The sequence below is a fragment of the Molothrus ater genome, chromosome 4 (assembly GCF_012460135.2).
Source record: "Molothrus ater isolate BHLD 08-10-18 breed brown headed cowbird chromosome 4, BPBGC_Mater_1.1, whole genome shotgun sequence".
Lineage (NCBI taxonomy): Eukaryota > Metazoa > Chordata > Aves > Passeriformes > Icteridae > Molothrus > Molothrus ater.
Window position 1 is genome coordinate 22,807,773 of NC_050481.2, and position 24,772 is coordinate 22,832,544.

General features: G+C 37.1%; 1 protein-coding gene across 2 annotated transcripts in view; it reads left to right on the top strand.

The window, feature by feature from the left end:
- Positions 1-24,772, top strand: part of RAP1GDS1 (Rap1 GTPase-GDP dissociation stimulator 1) — a 92,527-nt gene that overhangs the window by 12,194 nt on the left and 55,561 nt on the right. For both annotated transcript variants that reach the window (XM_036381837.2, XM_036381838.2), the window contains exon 2: positions 19,495-19,602. In XM_036381837.2, coding sequence (XP_036237730.1) covers positions 19,495-19,602 — 108 coding nt within the window. The remainder of the gene's footprint in view (positions 1-19,494; positions 19,603-24,772) is intronic.

Here is a 24,772-nt window from a genome sequence, read left to right on the forward strand (position 1 = left end):
TAATGCATTCTTTTTCTCTTCAAAGATATAAATAATTAATACTCTTTCCTCAATATTGAAATGCTGTAACAGAAATCAAGCCTCATTCAAACTCCTTTTATTTTGCCTTTATAACTGGAGCCCACAGTAAAAGGGAGTCTATCTTCCTTGTTCTTCAAAGTTATGCTCACATCATGGAATAATATGAAGGATGCTCCAAGTCAAGCTAATTTTATATCACAATCACCAAGTTGCTTTTTCCTAGTAGTAAGACTTAGCTTGCCTGGTATTTCACAATCACAGTCTATCTTCATGTATATGGGAGTTCAAGCAGTACCAAAACTGCATACACTGTTGAGTAAATATCATAATAAATTAATCATAATAAAAATCTCATTCTAAAATTAACATATTGTTTGCAAGTGAAATGAAATAATTTTAGGTGTAAAAGGAGTACTTTTTACTTGTGTTTGAGACCTTTTCTTCATGAGCCCCAAACTGCTACCTGTTTTGTAGGACAAAAGAGTTACTTAACCTGTTTGGAAAGAAAATGAAAAGATCTGTTAAATGAAAGTCAGATAGCAGGAATAGTCAGATGAGGAATTTTCCCATCTGTGCTCTGCTAATTTTTAGATGGACTAAGCAGTTACATTTGTGACACAACAAGACTTAGGCATACCTGCATGTCCTACTTGGAGACACTGCAGTAGAAACAGAGAAAGTGTTTCGAGATGAAATTTGAAACAAGTTCATGGAATCATAGAAGAAATACAGAACCATAATTTGGGAGAATTTTGAAGCAGTTGAACCAGGTCAGCTATGATTTTGTGCAGCTACTGCTTGAAACCTCTGCAGTTTCTGTAATATCCCTTCAGGTAGTTCCAGGTTTCCCCCTTAGCCTCCTCTTTGCCAGACTACAGAGGCCCCCAAGCTCTTACACATCATGAGTTGTGGGAACATGACCATTTTGATAGTTCTGCCCAGCTTTGCAGTGTCCTTGATCTGGGACATACAGACCCAGACATAGCATTGTGGGAGACACAAATCTTTGCAGGCATCAGGCAGAGCTGTTCATGCTCCTGATGTAACATGTAACAGTTTGCTTTGTTTACTTTGGGAACATGTTGCTGCCTCATGTTTTACTTGGCATCCCCTGTAACCCCTGGATCTTTACAGCAGTGTGTTCCCTGCCTGCCCTGGTGCTTGGGGTTATTCTGCTATAGCTGCAGAACTTGACACGTACCCCTGTTGAACTTCAGGAGACTTCTGTTGATCCAGTCCCCAGGTTTCTGGACAGTGCCTCTGGACTCCTCTTCGGTGTGCCAGTTGTTTCTCCAAATTCAGTGTTGTTTGCAAAGATTACAAGTGTTTATCTGCCTTTAGGCTATAGGTTTATCTGCCTTTAGGTTTCAAGCACAAACTGCATACTCAAAATCTGCTGTTCAGCCAGTCTGAATAGGGCTGGCAGATTTATGTGTTACTTCTTGATAGTATGCAAAGCAATGATGAGCCCCTCATAACTGTGACTCCAGGAAAATTAAAGTTTATTTATTATCTATAAAATACAAAACCTATTTATTTATTAAGAATAGTTAAAGTCTGTTTACTTGAAAAATTGCCTAGGAGTGTTCGTCAGTTACTACAAGTTACTGTGCCTTGTACTGACCACAGTTACAAGTAAACATAAGTTAATGCAAGTGGATAGAGGATGGCAAACCTTTGTCTGTATGCATCCACCAGGCTAAATTCTGCAAAATCATACTGGGGATGAAAGATAGAATATAAAGGTGTAGCCTAAATAGGATTTCAGCTCTTTCTGTGCTACATTACTTATTTAGCTGATGAGAAATGCATTCAGATTGACTTCCAGCAGCAGTTAATGGGAAACCAATGGGTTCATATCTCCCAGCCATTCTCATGAAAACCCTACTGAGCTCCCACCCCGTCTACATGTTGTTGATGTAATCTTTTTGGATTTTAGTACAGCTTTCAGTGCTTTTCTATGATTCTATGACATGACCATGTTCTTTTCCAGCTAAGCAGGGGAGAGTGCATACCTTGAGCCTTCTCTGACATGGAATATGATGATCTAGAAAATGTACTTACAAGCTCTCTTGAGTCCCACACTTCAGTCATATGCCCACTCTGTCTGTCGTGGGCCGTATCTGTATTAATTAGAGAGGTAAAATCCTCTACACGAATTAGGTTCATTTATCCCAACACATTGTGGTTTGACTTGTGTAATGTTACTAATTTACTTTTTTAGCTTTGGTAATAAATATTTGGCAACCTGGAGGAAAAGGAAGCTTTTCCAAGATAGATTAATTTATCCTTGCAAAGTTACTTGGTAGCATCTTCCAGGTTTTATCCTTCTGGAGCAACTATGGTGTTGACTGTAGGACAATCAAAAGTTCTGCTCAACTAGATCAGAGAATAGTTCCTTTTGACAGAAACATTTAATACTTCTCTAGTGGGACATAACTGGATTGTTTTTCAAGAAGACAAACTTCAGTCTAAAAGGGTGGTGGTGACCAGATGTGTTTCCTGGGATATTTTAGATTTTTCAGCACTAGTAGTTTTTAGTTCTCTCTCTCTGGGCTTTCCTGTACCCTTTTCTATGGATGAGTCTGGCTGATGTAGTGAGGGAGTGCTGATGTAGAGTGGGGGAGTGCTTAGTTGAGAAGGTTGATGATGCCTAGATAAGATGCAGAAGGAGCTAAGCATGTCCTTGTGCTGGATTTATAGCAGATTTGAAATTACTAGCAGTAACCAAACTACTATTCATTGCACCCAGCTGCTTGGTTCAAAGGGACCTGAGGAAGGAGACTTTCTCTCTTGTTCTTATAGCTGAATTATCAACTTTCCTGATAAATGCTGCTTTAAGGATCAATTGCTTACTGTATTAATTAATAACATTCAATAACATTCCATATTATGCTTTTATGCGTTAATAAAATGGAAAGTAAGAATATTTCACCTGCTAATATTCTTTAAAATTTTTCTTCTTATATGCAGCTTCTGGGAGTAAATAGGATATGGCCAGCAGCAAAGCTGCTTTGCTCTGTGCCTGCTGATACAGAAACATCCTTTTCTTTTATTAATTTCATTAAAATATCAACATATCTACAGTAGTTAAAATTGACAACAGCTTTTGGTTTGAGCATATTCCATGTATTTACTCCATGAAATGTCTCTAAGCTTTACCCCGTAAAGTGTGACAACTTCTGAACTATTGTTTTCTCTACTTCCCCTTTCTTCCACTTTCAAATGAATTATAATAGCGAACAAAAAGTTGCAGGAGAAAGAAAACAACCACAAAACTTACTAGGAGAGAGATTCTTTTCTCAACTGTGGTCCCTTTGTGGTTGGCATCTGTGGGAGTTATAGATGCTGAACAAGAGGAATTTCCTTGGTGTAAACACTCTAAACAGAGGGTATAGAAAGGACTGTGCTGTTCCTTAATGTTGGTGCAAGATGCAAGTGGAGGATGGCCTAGGGCACATTGGTGACGTTTTTCAGACTACTGACATACCATTGCAGAGATTTTTAGTGCCTCTTGACTATTTACTGGTCCATGAATAAGTGCACTCAGTTATGCCAAAGGCTGCCACATCCTTGTGACATACTGAAGCTAGTCAGGAATTGCCTCAAAAATCATGCTGGGTTTTGACTTCTGTTGTTTGTGTCTTCCCTCTGAAGTATCCCTGCTTCTTTCCTTCCTATTGGCAAAAGGACTGGCAGCTGATCAGTAGCTCAGTCCTCCTAAGAGTCTGTATAAAATAAATGCCATGAATATCCTGGAATACTGTAGTGGCAGTTTCTCCATAGATGCCTGGTTAGGGGCAGACTGCATTTCACATATGCTCTGAATTTTAGGTGCTGGTTTCCAATGTGGTATTTAGAAACCTGAGCCAAGAGTTCTGGCTGTGTAAATAAAAAGTGCTTGGAGAGTCCAGAAGAGGATGAACTTCCAAGCTCAGCAGGAAATCACCCTTAATTAATATGCATGCCATTTTCTGATCAGCATGATTTCTGCCTTAAGCCCAGGGCTTGAAATTATTTCTTAGAGCTGGATGCCTGCATGTTTTCTAAGGAAGTTTGAAACCTTTTTCTTTTCAAATGTGAATGAAGGAAGAGGCACAAGTGGGTTACCAACTTTGCCTTCTTTGGGACAGGCACATCTTTATGCAGGAAAGAGCTCCAAAAGTCAAAGTTTTCTTCTGCCTGAAATTAAAGCTATACCCTCAAACTGACCAGGATATAAGACCCAGTAGTGATGTGTGTTCCTAGTGTGTTAGATAAGGCATATTTTTTAAAGGTGAAGGGTTTTAGTTCCAGCACTTTTTCATGTGACTACTAATTTTTTATGCAATGACTATTTAATATACAATTATAGAATTGGTTGGGTTGGAAGGGACATCAAAGGTCATCTAGTCCCAAGCCCTCTGCAATGGGCAGGGACACTTTTCACTAGAACAGGTTGCTCAAGCCCCATCCAATATAAAATATGTCTCAACAGAAGAAATAAGAGGTATTTCAGACCTCACATGAAAAATACAAAAATTTGATTTGAGTATGTTTTGGAGAAATTTTTATTAAATCCCTTCAGGTAGAGGATAGCATTTGGTTTATTTTCATGTTCACACTAATGTGCAAAAGGTACTTTCAAATTGTTGCCATGTGCTTTGCGTTGGATTCTTTCTCCCAAGAATTCCTCTATTGCCTGTGTTTACAGGACACATTGGAAGCAGGGCCTAGAAGAGCCATACCTTCAGAGATACCAGTAACAATAATATATGAATTTGGTTAATAAGCTGCCTGAGAGAACTAAGAGAGTTCTGGATTTGGGCATATGCCAAATGCATTGGAACTTAAAAGGAAAAGTAATATTTTTCCAGAATCTGGTGTCTGATAAAAGAGTCCATGTGAGGTAGGCTTCCTCCAGTCATCTCTGCATATAAACTTGGTGGTTTTTTCTTCCCCTGTGATTTAAGGATCAGTCAAGATCTTCATGGTCATCAAAGGAATAAACATCTCTGAGAGTACAGTGGGCATTCTTCATTTGGGGACATAGCATGTGCAACTGTATCAGGTTGACACAGATCCTTGCATCCCTTGTGAAATGTATCCCAAGGACTTGTTTGTACTTCCCATCTGCCCTTCATCCTTGAGACCTGCAGATTGTGTGCAGAACCTGACCCCTTTCAGTTTCTGTCAATATGACTCTTTACCTAGTGTGAGAGCTGGTTATTAAGCAGAGAAAGCAAAGCACTCCTCCACTTTGCACACAGTCAGACCCTGCTTGTGGGGGAAGCAAATGACTTGCAATTTAATCTAGTGAATAGCATTTTGCAGAAATTTTTCGTCTTTAAAAGTTACATTTCTTTTTGAAAAGAAATCTTGCTTGCCTTTTTTATTAGGCCTCCTGTAAATATGTATCTCTAGGGAGCTTTTCACTTGTTTTTGGGATGTTGCCCAAACACAGCTGATTGAATGGGGGATTAATAGTTTAATTAAGAGTCCTGAGATTTAAGACATAGGAAGTAGCCCTCTCTTTCTGAGATTTTTTCCCCCTGATTTGTGCTGTCAGATTTTCTCTCTCCAAAACCATATTTTCAGTGCATACCTATTGCATCATCTCACTCATTCAAATACTCATCACAGCTTTTTGAAGCGATACTTGAGGACCGTAACAATCAGATTGTGATTTATCCAGCTGTGCCCATGTACTGTAATGTGCTGCATCAGAACATCAGTATCATGTTTACTGCATTGTCACTCTTGCATGAATTTTACTAAATAAAGCTCTTAAAGGCTGGGCAGAGGTTAATGATCACTTGTAACTACAGCAGTCATGCAGAGTACTAGTGGGTTTTGTAAAAATTTTTGTTTTAAACAGGGTTATATTGAGCAGTTTGTGCACCATTTTAATTTTGCCATCTGATTCTGTAGTTTTGTGTCAGTCTTACATGAAGACTCAGTTGAATCCTGTTCCTTTAGAGAGGATCTGAGCTGACCCCATCACTGCAGTGTTTTTATTGATGCTCTACATCCTATGCATTCCTAGGTGAAAATAAATAACTGCATTAATAGGCAGCTATTTATCACTAGAGGGATTAACCACAGATGCCTGCTAATCTTAATAACACCAGGTTTAAAGCTATGCATGATATATATATAAAAGCAAACTAAAAACTAAAACCTCTAGAGTACACTTTGGCCCTAAAAGCTTATAGACAAATGATGCTGACAATGTAGCCTTCAATTTGTCATATGTGGGCACCACAGTCTGCCTGCAAAGTGCATATTGTTGATTTCAGGCCATTTTAGTAATTTTTACTAAATAGCTAAATTGGACGATTAGTGGCATTTCACCAGCCAAGAAGCAGGGATTTCCAAAACTGACTTAATTTCCTTTTTATCCTTCACTGACATTAGAGAATACTAAAAGCCTTTTTCTCCAAGGCATGAGAAGTCTGTCACACATCTATTGGCCCTTATGTTGTCAAAGTGAATTTCTTAATTACAGGTCTTAACGGTTGTGTGTTTAGGTGGAAAGGTGCATTTTTATTTGCTAGTCTTTCTCTCAGATTTTCTTCTTGGGACAAAAATGCTTTGATGAAAGTAACATTAGGTAGGATAATACAGGCAAACAAGTACTTACAACCATAAGAGTGTTCGATTGTAAGACATTTGTAAATAAAAGGGTTTAGAGGCACTTATTAGATTTGTAACTAATCTGTTTCTAAGAAACTTTCACTGAAAACCTAACAATAACACAAATGGCAGGCCACTTCCATTAGGAACTTACTTGTACACACTCATCACATTCAAACAGTGTATTTTCAGGGTTAAAAGCTTTCATGCATGGTTTGTAATTATCATGCAGCTTGTAATTAAAAATAAGGACTTTTGGGGTGATTTTGGGGAAAAATAAATAAAACCAAATTAAACGCAAATTTTGAAGTCCTCTGAGTACACCGCAAATCACCATTAAGACTTTGTATCGAAGGAATATGTACCCTTTGGAACATCATTGTGAAGTCCCCCAGTCTGACAAGATGCAGAGGCTGCAATTCAGCCTTCTGCTGGAATAGAGAACTGGGGGAAAACTGTATGTTTCCATAAAAAGATAGCTGCGGGGATGAGTGTAGTAGATCAGCTGGCTTAGGATATGTATCTTGTCAAGAAGGAAAATGGCACTTGCATGAGTTGCATAACAGAATGCCTTATGTCTTTTTAATTAGGAACTGCTAAGCAAATTTAATTGCATCCTTCTAAAATTTGTTTATTTAATATTTATATTTCTATGTTAAATGTAAAAGAATAAAATACAAAATGACCTTTATCAGGGTAAATGCTTACTTACTTTCCTTGCTGAGATTTCATTGAATTGTTGTATGAGCCCCCAGGCTTTTCAATATCTGGTATCTGTTCTGTGTCGGACGTCAGAGATGTTTCTCACAGAGCTGACATGCAAAGGGGACTCTTTCAGCACCAGACACTGTGGTAGCAGCTGCCACAGAGAAACTCAAGTTGATAGCTGGACCAGGAGAAAATGGGTTGCTAGAGTGTTCTGATCAACCTTGAATTTAAAATGAGTTGCTTGAAGACCCAACAAACAAGACAGTTTCTTTGCCTGGAAAAGGACTGGGAAATTCAAGTTATTAACTTATAAAAATATAAGATCTCAGACCAAGAATACAAAAGCAGATTCCGTAAATTATTTATTTCAACTACAACTTCATTTAAGGTGCTGAGATACCTTTATAAACATAGCACAAAACAAAAATTTAGCACACAGAATATGTGTAGAAAGACCGTTATATTCTGTTATTGGATCTATAATGGTCTTTCCTCAAATCTTCACAGCTTTTCCTAGGTTAGTCTCTATTTTCTGCTCAGATACATTTTATGTTCTGTAGTGGATTGCTCTTTGTTTCTAATCTATAGCTTTGAATATTGGAGTAGCTAGGTTTAATTAAGTCCAAAGTAAAGAATTGAAAGAGAACATCAAAGCCAAGATCTTTCTACTCAGATCCTTTCCAAAACTTCATTTGGTTGAATTGGCAACAATTTAATTAAAACAACAGTAAAAATACTCTATGTTTTTGCAGGTTTATTCCCTTTATTATCTCACTGTATGTCAGGACCTTAGAATGTATGCAGAAGTGTAAGACTACTCAGTTATCCATCTATAATAGGAATCAGACCCTTACCTGTATAGTGAGTGCTTATCCTACAGAAATTTAAGATACAAATTGATTCCCTTAACTAACAGATTTTATACTTGATTCAGTTAAAAGAAGTTGAGGGATATGTATGAGGAGAAGGCATTACTAAACCACTTCAAGTAAGTGAAATAGCATTCTTGTCTGACTGGATTTCTTGAATCCCAGACAGCTGATCCTCAAGCTGAGAGCCTGGTGGACCATTCAGTGTTGTTTCACCTGTCCCTTTTGGCTCAGTATCATGCAGAAGTGGATGACCAACATTACCCCTGCAAGACTTGTAACATATTGAATCCTCCTGATAATTTGGTTATTAAAATGATTGTTGAAGGCAATAGACCAGACCAAGCAAATCCACTGTTATGTGTTAGTGATTTACACAGCCTCATCACATGGACTAACACCTTCACACAAAAAATGAAGTCATTGATGGCATCAGCTAATACAGCCTCCTGTGCCAAGCTGGGTACCTTTGAAGCTGGATCAGGTCACTCAGAAATTATATTTTTTTAAATGAGGGAGTGGGGCTTTTTTGGCAAACCAATTTTGATTTTCTGATACAAATTTGAATATAAATTACAGTGTGAAAATTATTTTTCTGTATTAAATACACATATTTTATCACACTGTCAAGAGACTAAATCTAGAACTGATTTTGGCACTAAAAGATATACAGAAAATATACACTGAAAATAGTCTCCATCTGCTGCTGAAGTCTCTCTCATTGCCCAGAGTGGTTCTTGGGATTTCTTTCCCTTTGAAGATTTTTGTCAGTGAACATTTCTTTAACTTGCTGTCTACTGAGACTTCAGCTCCCTTTCCCCTACTCCCATTCTGTTGTCTTTGAGCAGGTTGAGCAGATTCTTACTATGTTTGCAGTTTTAGAAAAGCCAGGCATCAAGTTTTCACTTTCCCTTTGTATTTGCCTAATAAGGAACTTGGAGCAGCAGTAGACTGAACAATCCTAAATGTTAGGAAAAAACGTATAACCCAAGCAACACCCCAAAGCAAAACCTCAGCAGTTTACTTTCAAGGTTAGTTTCAAGATTGCATACAAGTAAACTTGTTAGAACCTAGCCATCTGTATAGTATTAGGTGCATATTTGACAAAAAAAAAAGGTAAATAAAAAAGCTGTCAAATGACTCTTGAACATTCAAACAGCTTAAAAGCTCTTTGTGTGGTAATGTTGGCACACTTCCTAAGTGACCAGATGGAATTTTATTAACAGCCAACAGGACAAGGGCTGAGATTTTGTTTCTTAACTTACTATTTTTGAAACGCTTGTAGAGGATGTGTCAGAAAGCTTGATGTACTTTCATACTACGCAAAATTACACATATACCTTCCCTTAATGCAAAGATGAAGGCTGCTTCAGAGGTTGTCATTTCTGTAAGGTAGATAAGAAGATAGTTAGGAGATGTATGGTAATTCAGGTATCACTATTTTTTGGTGAATTTCAGAAAGGTGTTTTTATATACACAATTAGTGGTCATATTAAAAGCAGAGCATAGGAACAGGCTTTCTAATGAAAAAACTTAAAAATGTATTTTATAAAAAAGATTGAAAAATACTTCAATATTAAAGAGACGTGATTTCTGGTATCAGTAACCACTGGTAATAGTGATGTCAAATTTCCATTTAAGGATTCTGGTAAACATTAAGACCATGCAAATTTATGTGACTCCTCCTTTTCTGGCATCATCATGGATTTATTTATTGTCAGTAAGAAATACCTGAAAACTGAGAATCTCCATTGTCTCCAGTAAATGACAGGATGACAATTAGCCCAGGAAGCAGCTGAGGGACCTGAGGTTGTTCAGTCTGGAGAAAAGAATGGTAAGAGGTGACCATATCACTCTCTACAACTCCCTGAAAGATGGTTGGAGCAAGGTGGGTGTTGGCCTCTTCTCCCAGAAACTGGGACAAGAGGAAATGACCTCAAGTTGTGCTGAGGAGGCTCAGGTCAGATATTAGGAAAAATTTCTTCACTGAAAGGAAAAGGCTCCTCAGAGAAGTGGTAAAGTCACCATCCCTGGACGTGTTCAAAAAATGGGTGGATGTGGCACTTCTCAATATGTTTTAGTGTGCATGGTGGTGTTCAGTCAAAGGGTAGAGTCAATGATCTTGGAGGTCTTTTCCAGCCTTAAAGAGCCCATGATTCTATGACCTTCAAACCAGGCAGCCTAAAAGAAAAGAAACTAAATCTGTGACACTCTGTGGAATCATGGTTCACCCTATTCCTTTCAAATGCTTCCTTTCCATATCTAAGGTTTTCAGAGGACTCATGATAGCTAGAAAACAGCTGTCTAGTCAGAGATTAGTATTTCATAACATCTGACAGAAGAACACTGATGTGACATACAATTAGAGCTAGCAGTACCAATTTTGAACCTAGGTATCTTACCCAGACAAAATTCTCACTGTTGCTGGTGAAAGATGTGCCTGAGGGCTTTATACAGAATCAAATCCTGTATTTGTTCAGTAACTCAAGCTGGTATAAGTATAGTTATGACAGATATTGCACCATGTACTTGCACAGTTGATATGGACTTACTTGCAGAGGGTAGGACAAAGACCAGAACTGTAGCTTGTTGAAGTCAAAGAGAATTTTTCTTAGTTCTGGAACTTTGTATCCTCAGCTTTGTATGACCTGGTTTTTATTTATTTGGTTGGTTGATTGGTTTGTTTTTAGGCTCAGTAAGAAAAAGTAATTTAACTTGCTTATCTAAAAAGCTAACAGTAGAGTAAGCTGGTTAAATTGATTAGGAAGTGAAGTCTAAATTGTTGTCCTGCATTATAACATCCTACAGAAGTCCACTCAGACTAACTTGTAGCATTCCATATGTGTTATTTTGTTGGTTAATAAGCCATATTTTGTATAGAACTTGGAAAAAGTACAGAGGATTGGCAGCCTCGTTAAATTATACCACAAAGAAATCAGTGTTCTAGTATAGTACGGGAAATCATTTAACAAAAAATTAAAAAGCTCGTTAGGAAAGTGTTTTCCTATGATCTGTTTGTGTAATGTCTAGGCTGGCATTTGTAATCAGCTAACTTGAGTCACATTAGGATCAAGACTTTTAGAGCAGGTACAGTCAGAAAAAGTTGGACACAGTAAAGTAGGCAAAGATCATTTCAAAGAAAAGATAAAGCTGAAAAAGCTTGATACACTTAGTTTTAAATGTGCTGTTTCTAGACTGTACTGTCTCAGTAGTTTAATTTTCTTCTGTTTGTTTTCTAGCACCTGTTCTTGCTGTCGTGACTTGACAAAGTGACTCTTGCTTGCTAGATTAAAAGTGCTTCAGGCAGAAATCATCTGGAGGAGCAGAAAAGGAAAAGAAAGAAAACAAAAGAACAGAATAAACCACCTAAAATAAATTTTAAAAGAACCAGTAGAGTGATGCAAACCCTGCTAGCTGCTTATATGTGTGCATGTGCATAGACACATGCAGACATGCAGCTCGTCTCTTCTATACTGCTCCGTATGATTATATGTAGTACAGCATTGTTGGGAATGATAGACTTGATTAGCATTAAGGTTACTCCTTTTTTTCCAAGATCCTGTTTCAGTCATTTACTGACTCTTCAGGAAGAGCTATAGTCTGTTCCAACTGTCTGCTTTAGGCTGTCCATTTTAATTTGCTTGATGAGTTCTTGCATGAGCAAGAAACAGGTTTGGACTACTGTCTGAAGTAACAGTAGTCATTTAAGGTACTATTTTGATCCTGTTGTTTTTCCCCCACTAATTTTTTTTCATTCTGTGCATAGGTGGGCAGTAATCTGGAATAATCTGGTGGAGGAGACCTTCCCTTGCCTATTATGTTGCAGTACTTTGAAACCATGTCATAAACTAAGGAGGGGTGGGCATTAGAGAGAAGCATTTAGAGTTGAATGTTCCCACAAAGAGCAGGATCCCCTTCTGCCCCACATGATACCTGAGGCTCTCTTGATACCTGCCCATGATGTGTTGTGCTCTGTTTATAGAAGTTCTGGGTGTCATCTGTACCTGCATCTGAAGACTCCTGCAGAATCCAGAGTGTGCAGGAATTCTGGAACCTGAAAATCTCATGTTGAAAACCCCACTTCCCACATAGATACTTTTAACCCTAAATTTGCAGTTCTCCCATTCACTTACACAGTGCATTGCTTCTCTTGTACTTTATAAATACCTTCTGAAAGCTAGCACATTCATATCTTTGAAGCATGATGACATAATGTAATGATAGTAACTTTATAATTGCCAGTGAGAAAGGAAATGATCCTTCATATTTTAGTAGTACCTGGTAAATAAAAGGAGAACCACTTGCCAAGAAGGAGAATATGAAAAGACATTCAGCTGTTCTTTGACAGAACATTTGCCCTAAAAGAGAGAGGTGTCCCTTGGATAAAACAGTATTCTTCATGTGTACATCTTGGCATGCACTGTATTGTATGGTAAATATTTTACATGGTGAAATATATGTGGGTTGATTTAATTCTGGAACTTTGTGTGTTTAAAACCATTTTGATAATATGACTCAGTGAAGATGAGGCACATGGAGAAAAAAAGCTATATGAAAATAAAATATGCAAATACAAATGCAGTCTTTTCAATTAAATTGTACTTCTTTACAAATAGGTTGCCATCTTGATAGTTTTTTCAACTACTGCTAGTAATAGAGGATCAGAAAGGATCTCTCTATAAACTGAGAACCAAATTATATGGAACAATTACTTTTTGTATCATTAGCTGATTTTAAAATAAAATTTATCCACTACAGACTCCCTTTATCAAGTAGTTTTCTATTAAATGAAAAAAAGCTATTTCATTCTTCTTCTAGGACTGGTTTTAAGCAAAATCTTTTAAGGCTTTATGTAAAGCAGTAGAGTTATGTTGATTTCACTGAATTTTGATCTGTTTCTTTAGATGTTAAGATAATTTGAGATCTGCAGTGATTAATTATGAAATATAAAGATACCTAAATCTGTACCATGTTTTCCTAGGAAAGAGGAAAAAAAAATTCCAAGGTTCTGCAAAATCTTCGGAATTGTCAATCTTATAGCCTTTACAAGTCATGATTTAAGTAATAGAGGATCATAATGTGCAGAAACCAATTACAGATCCATATACCTTGGCAGAGTGTGTTTTTTCTGTTAGAATCTGTGGTTTATCTGTGGCTACAGTAAAAACAATACATGAAATTATTTTCAAAGATACCAAATGTCCTCTGAGGGGCAAGGGGGGGAAACAAACAGAAAATTTGCAATGGCAAGAGATTCCAAGTGTATTGACTGCTGGTTGATGCCATTTGCTTTAGGTTTCTATTCTAATTTTAAATACAGATTGACTAAGTAGCTGTTAGTGTGTATAGGCTGACCTGATAATTACAAAAACTAATTAGGTAGCTTAGTGCTCAGGTGGCAGTGAGTCATAGCGTGTCAGTATTTTCAGGTAATAAAAATGAAGCCCCATGTCAGAAGAACAGATGCAGAAGCAAGAGGATAAATGAAAGAGTAACAAGTCTCTAGACCAGATGGCATATATCTAAGATTCAGAAAGTGTTTAAGAATGAAGCAGCTGAACTGCTGTCAAAAATAGACACTCTCATTAAAATTAGTTACTATGCTAGAAAAGTAGAGCAAATGTACCTAAGTAAAAAACAGGTTGCAGAAGGAGCCCTGCAGTTAATGATCCATCATTATATCCCTGGAACTAGAAAATCTGTTGGGAAAAAAGCATTAACCCACCTCAATGAACATGGTAAGACAGAAACTAACAGGGCTTCAATTCTAAAAAAAAGTTCTTTCCTGATTAAGATGTTGGTCTTGTATGTCTGTGCAGGTCTTCTGGCATTACTAATAAAAAACTAATTCTTCACTGCTGCCCTCTGACAGAATATAGGTACCTCCTGATTAGATGCCAGGTTTAAAAATTTTGTGGATAGGCTAGGAGCAAAGGGCTGTCTCTAATGATGGGTTTGAGTGGTTTGGCAGAAAATATTGTACACTTGGGAGTGCTTGAGGGCAGCTGCTACAAAGAAAGAAGGAGATAGAGTATATTTTGGCAATGGGCTGAATGTGAGAAAAAGATTCTCTGTCCTCAATAAACTCTGTATTTGAAGTATTTTGCCTGTGGATGTGAACATTTGTATGGGACTAGGTATCTGCTGAAAAATTACCACAAGGATGTGGTTCAGTTTATATAGGTTTAAAAGGACCCATGCTGAACATTTCTGCCAGCTTATTCAATGTCCTGGGAGCTAAAAGGTTCTCATGATTTTGCACCAGTCTTCCATTTTCTTTGGAGAAGTGGCATCTGGGGTCATTAAAGACCAAAGTTGTGCTACAGATGTCACCAGCTGCTGGGATTTCTGCTGCAAGAAGTCATTCAGGCCAAATACATAAATCTCACTGAAGCGGATTATGTATCTGATCTTTGTGTCAGGTTCTCAAATAATATCACATCAGAATACACTTTTCATCAAAAACGCTGGTGAGCCTGGGCTGCATTTCCCCTATGGGTTAGTTTGGACTGAAAGTCTAGTAAGTTCAGGTTTGTACAAGAAAATGAAGTATTAGCAGTCTAGCCGATGTGCATGTATGTGCTTACATTTTTAAGAGATTTATGCCATTATAACACAAGGAGACCCATAAAATGGCACTATTCCTTCTGCTCAATTTTGATGTCTCATTGTTTCCTGAGAGGCAGTGGAACAGACTCAGAAGGCTCTGATGTTAATACAGCCACCTGTAATAGCAGAACTGCTGGAACTTGGTTTTTTATCTGATCAGCATGTTTCAGTATATCCCATTTCAATATCTATTAATTTTTAATTCCTTATTTGTTAAGTTGCATGTATAATGCAATAGTCTCTTTAATAACAACATTCACATCTATGAAGTGTCAATCAAAAGATACAGTCAATATTAATGATATGTTCAAAATCCTTATTTTGTAGAGAAAATATCTCTACTGGATAAAATGTTATAAGATGTATGAAAAACAAGCAGTCCAGACAAAAGCTGACCATCTAAATACTCAGCTAAGACATTCTACATACTTTATTAACATCAATCTTGGAATGGGGTTTTTCCTGTGATTTGGGTGAAGATGCCATGGACTCAGAGCAAAATTGGCAAGTTGGTTCTTACCCACAGAAGCTGCATTACTAGAAAGACTATTGGGTACCTTTTCAAACTCTTTGCAGTCTAACCAGCACTCTGAGGCCCTGACCCTAAACAATGCTGATGAACTACCAAATTTTTACTAGATGAAAGAACAGTTCTTTTGTATAAAACAAGTCAGTGACTGCAAACAGGAGTGAGTCACAGAAAAGCTCTTAAAAAAATGAGTACAGTGAAGTGAAATGGAATAATAAAACATTTACTAATGTTACTTTCTGACTAATTTTCCCTGTAGAAATGCCTGCACAAGAGATAGCAAAAGGTTGCAAGAGATAGTAGTAATACTGTGCTACCAAAAAGCAATGTGGGTAATCAAAGAATTTAAACTGCTTCATTTTTTATGAGTGTTTGTGCAGGAGTAGTTATCGGGGAAAACAAAATGTAACCGTAGGTGGAATGGGCCAGACAGGTCTGACAGCTCTTGGCAGACTCCACTTGCTAACTTATCAGTTTGTAACATTAGGATACACAGGATTAAGGTGCGTGGGAATCAGAGCTTCTTGTCCAGATAAGATAACTTATTTTCTGAAAGCAATACAGTAAGCAGATATGAGACACTCCCTGTGCTTAGAGTCATCAACAAAATAGTTGATACTTGTATTAAATGTTAGACTTCATGCCACACATATTCACAACATGATACCACATTGTTGACCAGCTGTACCACAGGGAACATCACTAGCCAATTTTTTCAGCCATCCTAATCTTGCACCCTTAGATCTTCCTAATGTGAGCTTCACACAACTTGCATGTTGACGCAATGTACCAAGTCACGTTTCTCTGATACTCAGCCAAAAAGATTCCTTATATTGCTTTTATTTGATGGGGTTTTATTGCTGACATTCTGATCAGCCTATGCAGCAACAAGGCTAATAGAAACAGCTTCTATAGAAGGAGAGGAGGAAACACAAAAGTAAGCAGGAGATGATCACAAGAAAACAACAGGGGTTTTGTACTTGGAAAAAAAGCATTTGCAGCTTCTTCCCTAAACAATGGGTTTGGGGCAACAGTGAAACAGCAGGAGTTGGGAAGCCTTGTGTGATTATACGGTTAGAGCCCTCTGGAACACTACAGCACTTCTCTCTGAATATCCCTGTCAGTCTCATCTCAGACTGTAAGGGTTTGTTCTTTTCAGGACAACAAAAGAAAAAACATTTATAAAATAACAAAACCTCTGAATCTGTTGATCAGTTTCCACATGGCCAAGACTCCTGGGTTTCAAAAGTAACTGTCTCTTTCAAGATATCAACCCAGTTTAGAAAGAAGATGGACTAGGACAGAAAGAACCAAAGCAAACAAATAAGTTCTTTCTTGAAGGATGGTTTCTTCCCTCTGTGCTCTTGGCGTTATGGCATTGGGTCAAGAGATCTGTTGTCTCTACAGTATTCCTGTTATATTTTCTTCTTTAATACAGAGTGATTAAGTGTCAAGCTGCAAGAAATTTAGAGTTGTAGGCTTATTAGAAAATCAAGGATTATTGTAATTTATTTTAGAAGCACACTTGATGCATATGGTTTCTAAATTAATCTCTCCTGTTCTGTTATTTTAAAAATACTCACAGCATCCAAGTATACCTAGTGGAAGGGTAATTTGGCACACAGTGCAACATTGTTTCATAAGATATTTTAAAAGTAGTATGGTCACAAGTGCCCATTGATACTTGAACTTTGTCTAAAGTTGCTGTTAAATGTCCAGGTATGTCAGTGGGATGTGCACATGCTTGGTACCATGAAAAATTCATTTCTTTGTCCTAGGGAATGAAATATTTGGATAGTCACATTTGAACAATTTTGCCCAAAATGCATACTTTTGCATATCATCTGTAATTGTGTAGTATTAAAATAGTGGACTTTCCCCAGAAAAACTTTACGTGGCACTGAGCAGAAAGGAGTGGTAGGAAAAAAGACTGGGCAGACTTCTAACTCTATTGCAGGTTTTGATGTGGAATGGAGTGAAAGAAAGAACAAGTATTTTATATAAAGCACTCATCTCCGCACAGAAAAAATAATAAGTGGATCTTGTGATTTATTGAGCACAAGTGAAGTAGAAGAGGCTGTAAGAGAGAAATAAAATCTGTGTGTGCTCTCTGACAATAGTCTGCAAAATCTGGTGTGACAGTGAATTTCTTATCTTTGTATTTTCTTCTTCCCCAGACTATAGGAACACTTGTTTTTCATATATGTAGTAGATTGAGTCTTCTTATTGTAAATGTTGCTATAGCTTCGAAGTTAAGTGTGTGAATATACAAGGAGATGAGATGCCTGTAAGGAAGGAAGAGAATTAGTGCTATGTTAGCAGAAAACTGAAGAGAAGAATTTGAGAAGGAGGCAGGTGAAGAAGGTATGAGAGGAGGTGGAGTGCACAATGTAAAATTGTAGTGCTGGGGCTGGTCGTTGATAAATTGTGTCTTTTGACAAATTCTAGTGGTATAGAATAATGAATTTAAACAATGAGACTTTGCAGTGCATGTTGAACTTTACTGTTGGCTAAAGGTAATTCAAGAAAAGTGCTGTGGTAAGCCTGCTAGAGAGGAATGTGAGTGTGAGAGGAAATCAAATTTAGGGTTTTTTTTCCCAGTTAGCTTGTTCCAGAAGGTGGGAGTTCAGCATAGTGAGGAGGTGGTAGGGAGGAAGGTTTTTAAGATCTTAAGGAGCCACAACCAAGTGTGGTTGCATTAAGGAGTACTGACACTCCTGGCTATAGTGTTGCTAAGAACATGTTCATTATGAATAGACAAAATAACTGCCTGATCATAGAAACATATAAGCATTTTCATGTATAAATACTGAACACTTTAGAAAGTTAAGTATCTCACCTTCTCTGTATGAAATATTGAACTACAAAAGCATATGCTAATGAAAATTGGAGGTGGAACAAAAGCCACAGCTTTGGCTGAGAATCAAAGCAGCTCCATCAGTGAGATTCCACCCTTTTCATGGGATGCCTGCTGTGTCTTCACTCTTTTCCTTTGCACCATGCCATACATAGGCAAGTGAAGAGGAGGCAGAGCACAGCAGGTGCCAGCTCACCTGTCAAGGAGGCTTCCTACGCTGGTGGGAAGCTCCAAGCAGCACTGGCTGCTAGTCAGGCTCAGAAGATAGCAGTGATGCACTGAAAAGAAACTGCACCTATGACTGGGTCAGGCTTGGGTCAAGGCTCTTGGTCAGCCACTGGGACCAAGAGATAGTGAAACACTATTTAACATTATTTGTTTTGAGTAACACTTTCTGCTTGCTGTCAGAGTTGGCATGGAAACTGAATCAGCACTCGTTTTTCAAAGAATAGTCCATTCAGAGAGAGGTTAGTCATCAGTGGGCTTACCAGAGGCTCAGCTGCAGCTGCAGCCTTAAACCTTGCTCATGAAAGGATAGAATCCTCAAAATGGTAACAGTCATACTACCCCAACCTTTACTGGGCAAATAGGTGTCTTTTGAGAATGATGTAATCTCATTTGCATTTGGGTGGTGGTGGGTTTTTTTAAAAAGGGAAGAGTTAATTATCTGAAATCCACAACAGAGCTTTCTTATTTCGAGAAGATGCCATCTGTTTTTATGGATCAGTTGAATTTAAAGAGTTAACACACTTCTATAAACAATGATGCTTGTAACACTGTGGTGGAAAGTGGCATAATTCTCAAAAGGCTCTAAGCTTAGCATTAGGCATCTGTGAATAGTCAAGATGGAAGCCTACACAGCATGCAGAAATTGGCATTTTCAATTACTTTGCCTCTATTGATGAAGAGGATCAAGATATGCTTATTTCTATTCTATTTCGTTCCCACACACAAGAGGAGAAGCAAAGAAACAGCTGCTGGTTTTCTGTACCAGCAAGGCTGAGAAAATACTGATAGATAAATTGCTGTTCAGTGGCATTTCATAAAGCCATGTCACCTGCTGTGACATCCTGTTCTCTGATGCAAAATGATAAATGTATATATAAATTTGAAAAGTTTCATTTCATCTATAACCTTTGCCTCCTGGCTTTTTGTATCCTCAGAATACAGACCATGCATGTCTTCTTCATTGATACAGGAACTGTTTACACTATTTACATTCAAGACTATAATGCTGTTACCAAATTGATGAGGACACTTTTTTTTCCTTTGTGTTTATCAAACAGATAATTTAAGTGAAGCCCTGAAAAAGCTGAAGATAACATCCACTGACAGCACAGCAGATAGCTTGGAGGGATGCTTGGACTGTCTGCTTCAGGCTCTGGCACAAAACAGTAAGTTGTATGGGCCTTTCAAATTTTATATCATATGAGATCAGTGAATTAAAATGTGACAGAAAGACTGACTCAGGCAGTAGGCTGCTAGATTGGCTCTATTGAATTTTGGGGGTTTTTAACCCATATGTCTGTAACGTTCCAGTAGCAACGAAGACAGTGACAGGTAAATACCTGAATATTTGGAACAGCTGTAGACCATTCCTTTCTCCACAGTGAGGTAGAACAGTTACATTTTTAATTGATTATTCAAGAAAAAAAAGAAGAGAGATGGAGAAATAAGCCTCATAAGATGGGGAAAAGGATAAGGGAGCTGCTTGCTAATTCTGATTGAAAGAGCATAGTTTCCTATTTGTAATGTATTTCTCCTCAGACTTCTGATCACAGATTTCTTAATTCCAAGAGTTTCAATTAGCAGAATTAGGCTGTATATCCAAGGACAGTCCAAGTTTGATATGTAGTATGTAACAAAAATAACATCAGAATGGAACAAGATGTCATTTTCACCAAAAACTTTAGAATGCTTGCCCCCACTCCCAGTAGACAGAAAGGGAAGGTAATGAAGATGACAGTTTATAAGACTTTTCTGAATTACATTTCTTAATGCTTCAGATTGTGGCAGAAGAAAAATATATGTACAATTTCAGGTTGAAAAACTTTTCAGTATAGGTACAAGCCACAATTAAAGCTTTTTTATTTAAAAAAGAGTTAGCCCTCTGGAAATATCAATACGCTCAAAAGTACAAACTATTGATAAGTCTTGTTTTTTTCACATGATGGTATTCTACAAATCAAAGCCTCTTGGATTAGTTGGTGTAAAATATTTGATGAGTATTTTCACAACTGAATATAAGCATCATCCAGATCAAGTCAAAAATTGATTATAACAGCGTCTGCATTTAATAGTAGTCCATTTTTAATTCTCACTATTTTAGAATGAGATTATCAGCCAGAAAGTAATAAAATCTTTAAGGTTTAGATCAATCATTTTTTGAAGGTTCTGGATTTATTTATAAGGTATATCCAATACTTTAATCGAACCTGCAATTGGATTTACTTCCACTACTTTTAAGCCTAATACTTAAACAATAAGTACTAAAGAGAAGATCATATGAAAAGTGACAACTTACTCATGTAAATAACAGAGTTTGCTATTTTGTCTATGAAGGTCACATAGCTGTGTCAGAGAACAAGTCTGGCAGATGCAAAATAATTTTACTAATGTACAGCAAACTTACTGATACTTCCTTGCAACCAGACTCTTCTGTCTCAGTCTAGGGTTTTGCTCTTCTTTCCAAAATCTTTTCTCTTCTAGCTTTGCAGCTGCCAGATCAGATAAACAGATTATTAGGATTTTGACCTCTCTCTTTGGGGTAGTTCTAGAAAGTTTATTCTCTCCATAATTTCCCGTGCTCTTTGTGTGTAAGTCAGTGACATGGATACAGCCCTGCTGAGCTGCCCCCTATGATACACATCTCCATATATTTGCATTTGCCCAAGATTGAGGGCAACTGAAATAATGCACTGAAAATTAGATATGGGTCAGATAGGAGAGTTTTTTTAAACAGCTTGCTGGTAATTTAGGAACCAGTATATCAATTCTGTTTCAAGGGAACTGGACACTTCCATAGCTAAGTTTTGCCAAGTCTCATTGGACGATGGGCTTTTGTTATCAAGGTTGTCTGATGATTTGGGGAACAGACTTCTGGCTTGAGATAATTTTATGAGAACAGCAATACGTTCAAATGACTTCAGAGATTGAGGTAAATTGCATATAATAGATTGATTCAACAAATAGACACAGAATCAGCTTTCTAAATGCTTTCTCACACCTCTCATCCATCCAGTTAACATCTTAATATGGATTTGGCTGATTGATTTTTAATGATAGTCATTAAAATAGTCATTAATGATAGCCATTATCATATATAAAATACCTAGTTATGAGAGACACGCTGTACCTCTGTGTCTGTGTATAAATTATTACACAATAATGATGAGAAATCAAATTGTTTATATAAAAGTACATGTTAATTGTTATGCAGAAATCATTTAAATAATATTTTGCAAAGTTATTCTGCTCTTGTTTAGTATATTTCCATGTGTATGATTAAATTAATGAAGAATACATTTATATTATAGTTCAGTAAATCATCATATTAATGTGAGATAAGCAACTGTTGGAAGTTCATGGTAGTATTGTTAATCACAGAAGTTAAAGTTTTATTCACTGCTTTAAAACTTGGAGATAAAAATATTATTTTATCTTATATAAAATTTAGTCCATTACTAATATGCTAATGCAACCCACTCCCATCTACTGCCAGCCAAAATCAGTAGTTAAACCCAATGATACTACAACAAATTGAGATTTTCAGTAAAGGACAACTTCAGTTTTGCATAGTGCACGTACCCATTAATGTTTTAATGACCTTTACACCACTATCTATTGGTATCTGCATGCATAGGTTTGTGGCTGCTGCAGAATGTTAAATTCCCTAGTCTGTAAGAGTACAGTGAAAATTATAGTTCCATTTATTTTGCATACAATCTTTATGTTTTCATTATGCTTCTCATATTTTCTACTGTCTACTATCTATCATTACCTACTTCTCAAATTCTCTACTTTCTATAGAAAGAGAAGAAAAGTTATGATGAATTTAGTAACTTTTCATTTCTTTCTATGTAATCTGCTGTGTTTTCTTTTGTTTTTCATTCTCATTTCCAAAACTGATCTATTGATAATCCTAGACAGGTGTAATGCCCTGGAACATGATACCTCCTGCCTGACTTTGGGAGCTATTCTGCCATTTGTCACAGCAGTCAAATTAAGGTGCATGCACACACACATATGCTATACTACAGAAGGGTGAGTCAGATACTCAGCTGAATGTGATAACTGCTGGTAAATATTTGGCAAGCCAAATTCAAATTGTTTTAACTACAGTTTGTCTAGGAGAAACTTGCCTAGCTCTTCACATCTGAGACCTAGGTCTGAAAATCCTGCACAGATGGTTTCCTCAGGAGACATTGTTTTGAAATATATATATTCCTATTTATGCAGATATTTTAGTCCTTGTCTGTCACCAGCACTTCTTTCTGAGGCCAGTCACATATGGTCTATTGTGGCACTAGAAAAAACTGAGGGGGCTTTTTAAAGATGAAAGAATGAAAGAGGCAACAATGACAGAAGAATGAAACATAAATATGCATTTGAAATGCTTTAGAATAATGACATACCTCATTTTGTGTGGAGTTCCTTCAGCATTCCCAGTGAAGTTAACTAGCATTTCTGGGGACTTGGAAGCCATAAAGTTGCAGTAACATAAGATTCACAGGTTAGGTAAGAGTTGCTTTCACCTCTGTGGATATACCTCATTTGCATAAGCTGAGATTCTGTCCACAGAATCTCTTCTGAAAGAAAAACACAAATATTTGATCTCTGTCCCCCTGCAAGCACTCACCATCTGCTAAACTTCCCATAATTCAGATTTTTAAGGAAAGCCTGAGGTACATGATCCATAAGCATTATTAGCAGCAAAAAAACAGAGCCAGCCATACACTAAATGAATTACTGGCTTATATTCAATCAAGAGGTGAAAGTTATGTATTACATGTGTTTTCTTTTAACTACTATCCATTAAAACAAGTTACTTCATTGTCTGCTCCATATAATCTGGATTAGTTCTATACAGACATGGATTGACATGTCATTGTCTAGAAAGAATTTTGCTGATCTAGAAGCAGACTGTTTACAGTGACATGAAGTGTAGAATGGTCATAACAACCAAAAAAGGCACAAACCTCCTCAAAAGTATGAGTAAGACATGTACTGAAGAAAATTAATTTGAAAGATCATATACTTACTTTCTGGAATGAAGTAAGTAAAGTATAATTGCTTTATTCTGTATCTTGCACCCAAGGAAAATATGGGTATGTACTACTATTGGATAGTTGGAACAATTGGTTAATTGTCTTGTATAAGGAATTACAGGAGAAAACAATACTGGCCATTATATTCAGCCAGCATATACAAATTTATACTTGTTTAGAGCCATTTCATAAATACTATGCCTATCAAAAAAGTGCATTTATCCTAAGATCTCTAAATAAATGTCCACAAGAAAGGACTGCCTGAGAGAAGGAAAGCAAAAAGGAAATAGAGAAACTTTTAAATAGCAGGCTCTCTGGGACATAATTATTGCAGTAACAACAAAAAAAGTTACTGCTAGTCCAGACATGCTGTGTTTCAGATACAAGAAGTTACAGCAGACATAAATAACCCAGTTTGGATAAATGAGAAATCTGAAAAATCTGCTGAGAATGTTATTTTTGGCTCTGCTGTACTCAGCATAAGAGGCTGAAAATGCCCACTAATCCCAGCTTTCAGCACCTGGCTCTGAAAATGTCTGACATGTAGCTGAAGTGGAAAGGCTGGCAGATGCATTAGAAATATTTTTTTACATACACTTTTTAGAAGATTAAGAATATGAGTTTACATGTTTGTGTGAAAAAATGTTTAAAGCAAAATCACAACAATTAAGATAAGCTTACATGAGAGGGCAAGGCCTTAGTTTTGAAAAGGATTTAGAAACATTGGAAATATTTGAAATAATGCACTTTACCTTAAAGATGTGTCTGACTAAGATGCCTTATTTTCTACTTGTTGAGCTTTGCTGATGACTGGTAACTCAAGGAACCATCACATGACAAATGAAAATTTTTAATTCATGCTTGAAACTGGAAATCTCAGATTATTCAAAGGCTACTTCTAATGGCTTAGAAGCTATTTTTCTTCCCATAATGCACACAGTTTCATAATAGTATTTTGCTTTGTATATGCTGGATGCATGCTTTGATTAGAATATACTGGCTGTGTTGTATCAGGGAAAATAACATTGTTACAAATTACCTGAGCAATTTCTAGTAAGCTTTTGCCATCGCTTCCTGCTGTTCCAGCCTGTAGGGACCATGGACTTATCTCTCCTACCTAAAGCTTCTTGTTCAGGTTTTCTCTTGGGAGTCACCAGTGGGTTTTCTGAAATGGGTTTGTTCCTATTTGATGGCATCCCAGAGGAGGATGTGTTGGCATCTGGAGTGCTTAAGAAAATCTTGAATATCTGGAGACACAGCAGATTTCTCACATTCCTTTGGCAGTGGTGAAACTTCT